This window comes from Lupinus angustifolius, chromosome LG17, assembly GCF_001865875.1.
Source record: "Lupinus angustifolius cultivar Tanjil chromosome LG17, LupAngTanjil_v1.0, whole genome shotgun sequence".
Taxonomy (NCBI): domain Eukaryota; kingdom Viridiplantae; phylum Streptophyta; class Magnoliopsida; order Fabales; family Fabaceae; genus Lupinus; species Lupinus angustifolius.
In genome coordinates this window covers 12,239,663-12,247,681 of record NC_032025.1, presented here as the reverse complement: position 1 = coordinate 12,247,681, position 8,019 = coordinate 12,239,663, and the positions used below count along the sequence as shown (strand labels likewise).

Genomic DNA, 8,019 nt, shown 5'->3' with positions numbered 1-8,019 from the left:
TATGAATGATAGATGATATAATGGCAGTGTAAAATATTTTACACGATTTATTTATGTCTTTTTTTCTCATTTTCTAATTCCTTGTTAATGCTTCACTCCAATTACATGTTTATATCGGATATTTTACTCTTTGTTAAATTGAGGTTATTTTTACATTCATTTCATTTTTTGAATTTCTGGCTTTTACTTTACCTATTATTTCAAATTCCATTCATTCTATATTTTTATTTTGCTTCTCTAAATGTCATGGTTAATTGTTGTTACTCTTATATTGATTGTAGTTTCAGGAATGTATTTCTTTTTAAAAGAAAATCAACATCAAAGGTATCATAAATTGGATGTTAGTGTGATAATGGTTCTGTTTGTAAAGACATAGTACCTTGTGTTCATATATCAATAATAAGTATATTTTATATTTTAAAAATATGTGTTATAATTTAATGCTATCAATGTGTTTATATATCACTTTTACATCCTAATTTTTTTCCGATGGGCCACTTATTGCACTCATAAATCTGTATTGCATACATTCGTATATTTTTCACTAGTTTATATATATATATAAATTATCAAAAAAAAATTATTAATCTTAAGATCCAGAAACACATTGCATTTTCCAAATAATAAATAAGAGAAAGCATTCTCATGAATTTGATTGAAGGAAAAGTCTTACTTCTAAATGAATTACTCTTTATATATGTCGGACACCACGTCTTGAACCAAAACCTTAAGGCATTAGTTTCATGGGTCTTTCTTTCTTATAAACTCTTCACTCCTCCCCGCATATCCAATGTGGGACTTCACACTTGAATAAACCCAACAATATAATTAATATTATTCATAATCATGGAATGATGGTTTCTTTCTCTTGACTCATTTCTTAATATTATATTAGTAATGAACATAATAAACTTCATCCTTAGACAAAGTGATGATTATATCCTTAATTTATAGGGCATGATAATGTGTTTCCATCACACATATTCATTCATGGAACATGACTTTCCAAATGAATAAAATATTTGACATAATGTTTCATGTAAGATGACTTTATTAAATTATTTAACATAATCTTTCATGGAAAATAACTTCCCAAATATTAATATCATATCACATAATATGTTTTCATTCTATTTAGTTATTCAAATAGAAATAGTATTATAATGAAATGATGTTTATTTAAATATATCTTTAGTTATTAAACTATTATGTGAGACACTATTCTTATATATTTTCTTCAAACGTGACGTTATTTCTTCTGCACAACCTATTAATATATTAGACGAAATTAAAATCAAATTAAAAAGAGAATATAGAAACCCGGTGAGTATACCACTAGAATTGAATTAGTGATAAGTGGGTTTAAGTAATTTACATGAAGTATTATAAGTTCACACTTCATTACTATCACTAAGCCAATTAAAAAAATTCACTTCTCTATATGCCGGGTGCAATAGTCATGAAAGTTGAGTCAATTGAGAGGGCGCATATGAAAAGTGGAAGGCTAGTACGTGTTCTCTTGGTCCATATTCAACTTGATAACATTATTCATGATTGAAGTGCATAAAAAAAATACAATTTTTAAAGATGTATTTATTCTTTTAATTATAATAAAATTGTATTTTTATTATTAAAAAAGAGAAAAAAATATATAATTATCTCTCCATTAATGAAAATGGTCATTGTTAATTATTTATAGGCCGACGTAAACTATATATTGTTGAAATCGGTGATAATCAAGGAGTCTCTAACTACAATATTTTGAGCAAAAACTGTAAAGTAATATTTTTATATATTTTTTCGCTTATAAACTTTTATATTAATATCCCTTATATTTAATATAGTACCTTATATTTAAATATATTCATGAATCACTTAGAGAAAGAAAAATACAACAAAAATCACAATACTACTAATATTCTTTTTAATCCAGCTGATCATAGACACATAACCAACAAAGTAAATTAATTAATGTTGACTAAAAAACCAATGCAAATAATGGTGAAAATTAGTTTGTTGGGAAATGACACATCTTAACCTCTTCTCATTATTATATTCTATATTCCATGTTTATCTTAACCTCTTCTAATTATTATATTCTATATTCCATGTTTATCTTAACCTGTCTTTTCATTATTATATTCTATATTCCATTTATATCTTGACTTCTTTTTATTATTACCATATTCTATATTCTATATTCCAATTTGTAAGATAGATATGTCGATCGAGGAAGGCGACAATTACGCGTCTGAACTGTGTTAAGTTGCTTATAGCATCAAATATTCTCAAGCTTTTCTATATATAACCTCCTTTTGGTCACTCTTTATCTCCACCCTTTCTTCTTTTATATCTAACTATCACTCATATATAGATCATAATCATATTCATAATTGATAGCTAAAGAAACTCTCTTTTCTATTCTTGTCTATTTTGTTTGTTTTGGTTATTTTTCCTTCAAATTTGTCTGTGCTAGCTGTGAGCTGAGTGAAAATCTAGTGTTTCAAAGATGATTTGCTTGGTATCTCGTTCAGGAAGGGAGTTGCAGAGATACAACAATATGGGTGGCCGCCAAGTTGTAGGGTGAGTTCCATTTTCAGGTCTTTTTGTACTTGGTTTTTTTATTTGTGCATATACTTTAACTCTAAAACCCAAAGATTAGAACATATGACACAAAAAAATATCTAATAGTCCTGATTTTAATTTATTTTCCCAATAAATTAAATTAAAAATTAAGGTAATTATCTTTTCTATTGTATTTGAGTCTCTCGAGAAGATATGTACTCTTTCAATAAGGGGTAAGAGTTGTATGAATCAACAGACAAACAAAAAATTTCACCTAAATGTATGTAATAATTGTATAGTCACTCAATTGTCAAATAAATCAATTATTAGATCACTCACTTGAATATTTAAGTAGATATATAACATAAATGCTAGTTGATTATCTACATCAAATATAACCTAATACTATGCCCAACAAAGTAAAATATTATATTTGATGAAGTTTCTAACTAAGTGTTGCATAATTAGAAAGGAGAATTGCTTGAATTGTATAAAGTAAAAAAATTGAAATGGTACGGTAGAACTCACATAATACAACTCAAGAAAGTTATATCCTAGATACTCTTATTTATACTCATAATATAATAGAAACTAATTGATGACTCTATCATTTAATTTGTGGAATCTTATATCCTATGTTTCAATTCCTTCAATACATTTGCATTTGTATAATTTTTTGTTGGCATCATTTATTGACTTTGTTATAATAATGTCTACTTGTATAGATGCATACCTTATAGATATAAAGAAGACATGGATGGTAATATGAGCAACGAAATAGAACTACTAGTGGTTAGTTCCCAAAAAGGTCAAGCATTGATGTTCCCAAAGGGAGGATGGGAAATTGATGAATCCTTAGAAGAAGCAGCTTGTAGGGAGTCCCTTGAAGAAGCAGGAGTCATAGGAATCGTTGAGGTATTTGACATATACAATAAGGAACAAGGATCTTATGTCTCAAATCATGTATTTTATCAACAAAAACATATAATGTCAATTAAAAAAATTCAACATTAATTATTTTTTCTGTTTTTCCTTCAACATCATCAATGCAAGACATGATTTAGGATAGTAGATTATCCTTGTTATAGAATAAGCACCTCAATCTAGTTTTTTTTAGCAAAAAGATTTGGTTTCCGATCAAATTGTAATATAAGTTTGCTATTCATATTGCAGTGTACATTGGGCCAATGGAATTTCATTAGTAAAAGATATGGCATATACTATGAAGGGCATATGTTCCCCTTGTTTGTCAAAGAACAACTTGATCAATGGCCAGAGAAAAATTTGCGGAGAAGAATATGGGTATGTTAAGGCTTTATTTTAATTTTGCAAGTTTATTACTTTAAAAATATGCATATTTAATTTGCATAGTTTTCTAATTTATTTTTTTGGGTGATCACTATTTTTAGATGACTGTTGCACAAGCCAGAGAAGCTTGTCAGCATTGGTGGATGAAGGAAGCACTAGATATATTGGTTAAACGACTCATGTCTCCTCAGCAATGGAAAGATATTAGCATAAGTTGATATCTTTAATTTTTTTGAAGAATAATTTGCAAGTTTAATCTATAGTTACTACATTGTCAATATTTGGTGTAGCCTTGTAGAAAAGTTGAAGCTAAGACTGTAGCTAACGGATTAACTAGCTAGGGAGAGAAGCAGAGTTGTAGATACAGACTTGTGATTTTTATACAATTGCAATCATGTGATATTATGATTACAAATCACCTATCCTCACATCTTGTCCCCAATTTTGTCCAATTCAATAAAATTTTAACATCTATTAAAAAATTTGAGTAGTAAAAAACATAATTAATGTGTGTAAAAATGGCTTAATAGAAGATCAAGATAAGTTCAACAAGAGAATATGAGAATTAAAGAAGAAAACGAAATAAAGTGAATAATACCTCAAAATCTTTTATTGAAAATGTAATTGATGATATACAATGGTGATTGAACTTCTATTTATATATTAACTTCCAATATAACTAACTAATATAAGTCAAATCTAAGGGTAACAATTTATGATAAACAACTAACGGTCTAGATGGATCTACTAAGGTTGCTTGTATTTCAAGCAACTTGTTGTTCTAGTATTGGAAGCTAGTTTGGCCAAATTGACCGAGCCAAGTGAAGGCTAACTCGTGTTTGTCTATAGTGTCTCATAGCTTGCATTATGTTTGGCATGTATGCGTTGGTCAGATCGTATGCATGGTGTTGTAGTGTCTCGGTCATGTCATGCTAGAATGCCTCGGTCAGGTGCTAGAATGTCTTAGTCACGTGTGTTGATCCTCTGATCATGTGACTTATATTTATCTTGGTTATATGTTTGAATTGGCACGTCTCTTCCTCGACCAGATTTCAGGCTTGACGAATCACCTCCTCGGTCATGTGTTTGGCTTGGTGCATCTCCTCCTCAGTTAGGTGATTGACCTAACACATCTCCTCATCAGTCAGGTGGTTCGCCTGGTGTATTTCTCCCTTGATCAAGTGCTTGGTTTGGCGCATTGATCTCTTGGTCGGGTGTTTGGCTTGACGCATTGGTCTCTCGGTCGGGTGCTTGGCTTGACGCATTATTCCCTCAGTCATTACTAGTTCTTTGATGCATGTGTGACCTTTGTTTGTCTAGTACCCTAAGATGGGGCGCACATGTTGATTAGTCACACCTTACGATGGATGGAGCTAAAGTCTTTGACTCCCAATGATTTGGTAAGTGCATATGCTAATTGAAGATGAGAAAGATCTAGTAGAAGCTTGACTAATCTACAAGAACATTGTTCCTTGACAATGTGACAATCTATCTTAACGTTTTCGTTCTTTCATGAAACATAGGGTTAGATGCTATATATAGGGCTGATTACTTGTCATAGTATAAAAGTGATGGTGAAAAACATGGAATGTGCAAATCCTTTAGGATGTATGTGATCTATTTGAGCTCACAAGTGGTGATTGGCATAGCTCTATATTATGCTTTACATGAGCTTCTAGATATTGTCATTTGCTTCTTTGATTTCCATGATATGAAATAATTTCCTAAGTATACACAATATCATGTGATTGATTATCTTCTAATGTTTGGACATGTTGTCCAATCACTGTTACTATATGCTTTGAGTTGTGTGAAGGATGTAGAAGGAAATAAAAGTCTTGTTGTTGGTGTGCCTTTGATATATCTAAATCAGGCCTTTTGTTGGTTAGATATATCAGTCCCCCTACCAATCTTCTATTTGACAAGGGGTCTTCATATGGTTTGCTTGAGTCTTAGTGCAAAGGATTGACTGTTATCTTTGGAATATTGGAAGGTTAGCAAGCTAATAACTGACATCTAAGACAATTTCTAGAGCATACTTCTCTTAAGTGTCAAATTGATCATATATTATACACTTTTTTATGAAACTTCTGTTAAGTACTAGTACATGATTAAAGCTTATTTAAATGGTCAAGTCTTACATCTGAAGTGTTTTGCAGGCTTAATCTAGAGGAATTATTACAAAAAGATAAGTTTCGGATAAGAGTAAGGATTCAACCATGAGTAGTCCGAGCAAAATTATGATACCACATTCGTCCACCACTGGATCGAGTTGAATTTTGGATATATTGTTCCTAACTGATGGGTCTTTAGCATGAATAGTCGGATCTATGAAATATAGAAAATTGGTTGTGCTCAGCAAGGTTATAAAATTTATGGCGAGCATGTGCCTAATGTAGAAGCCACACTTAGCGAAAATAGCAGCCTGCAACTTACGCTCAACGCAACCCCTAGCGCCTAGCGAAAACAAAATACGAAATTCGGCATTTAGCCTCTAGAACCCATACGCTTGGTGCACATATTTGTGCTCAGCGTAATGGATGGTGCGTTGAATGCAAGGAGATGCACCCATCGTAAGTTGATGCGCTGAAAGGTCGCGCATAGCCAATTGGAGGTTGCGCCCGACATAGAGTACGTTGATCGCAAAAGCCAACATACAGACAATATTTAAGAACGTCCAACTCGAGCCATTAAAGACACACTTCGTAATATTGATTTGTAAAACTTTTTATTTATTATTTTCTAGGGTAGTTTGACTTATTTTAGTCATAGGATCAAGGTGTAAGTATTAGAGGAATTAATCTATGCTCATTTGTGTGTGGTTCTACCGTCCCATGAGTTGTGTTTTATCAATATCTTACTTACACTTTGTGAACATGGGTAGTTAAAACCTTTTTGGGATGGAATATAGCACAACTTTAATGTATGCACATAGATTCATCTATTAATTTATGAAGTCTTGATTATCTTTGAGTTTTTGTATTTGATTAATTCTTGTTATAAGCTTGATCATCTTATTGTATGATTATTGAATAAATTATTTAATCTTATACTTGCATAATTCTAAAATTGTATAACTCAACAAGTGATACATTTTTTAGACATGGACTTGTATTACTTGTCATATCATGCATTTTACTTTATTGGTATCTAGACATAGTACTAATCCTATAATTTTATTATTCTCAAACTAGATAGCATAAAATATTAGACATAAGTGTATGTTTGACAGTTCATATAGCTTAATTTTATTAATCTAGACTACTAGACATAGAGGTAGATTAATAAAGTGTTAGTATAGACCAAAACACTGACAGCTAATACAATTGAGGTGTTGTATTTAACTCAACTTTGCATGCATGAAATACTAGACAAAGAGACATGTTATGCGCGTTATATATATTAATCTTATGAGTAAAGTTGCTAGACATAGAGCTTTGTTGCATAAGTTTCTAAATTCACAAAGACATTAGCTTTCAGTAAATTTGATGTATTGTGTGGAATAATCATTACTTAATGAACTTACTTTAAAAATCATCTGTATATGGATAATAAGTGTAAAGTTCAATCTTATGTCTCTTTATCATTATATTATAATCTCCATTTTTCGTGTCACCAATCAAATAACCTTTGAACAATAACTTAAAATAATATTTTTTTAGTTGAAATGATAGTATCAAGGAAGTCCTTATGGATATGACAACTACAAATGGAAAAACGGGCCTCACGACCCATTTTGTCCGCGCCCACAAATGCATGCAAAAAATTAAGTTGGTGCGGGCATGCCGACATTGGCTTAACGGACAAAATTCATTGTCTTGCCTATTTTAAAACGGGCTCACGAGCTTGTGGACTGCCCACGGACATTGTTTAATAATTAAAAAAAGTAAAAAAAAATCATATAATAAATAAAATAAAGTAGTTGAAGATAAAAATTTAAGAAATATTTTGGTATTTTATATGAAATTTAACAAATCACATTAGATTACAATTTCTTAGGGATTAAAAATCACATTACATCATAACTTATTAAAAAAATTCTTACTTTTTCCTTAAATTATATTTATGGGCTGTCTGTGGGCTGCCCACATTGCCCAATGAAAATGTTCATGGGCTTTGCGGAAAAAATGGGTCGGGCGAAATGGA

At 30.8% G+C, this 8,019-nt stretch overlaps 1 protein-coding gene across 1 annotated transcript; it reads left to right on the top strand.

Annotated features, from left to right (window-relative positions):
• On the top strand, window positions 2,339-4,309 carry LOC109330627 (nudix hydrolase 17, mitochondrial-like). The gene is made up of 4 exons (XM_019564880.1): window positions 2,339-2,583; window positions 3,291-3,480; window positions 3,739-3,867; window positions 3,975-4,309. Exons 1-4 carry the CDS (start codon window positions 2,510-2,512, stop codon window positions 4,089-4,091), a joined length of 510 nt encoding a protein of 169 aa, XP_019420425.1. The 5' UTR covers window positions 2,339-2,509; the 3' UTR covers window positions 4,092-4,309.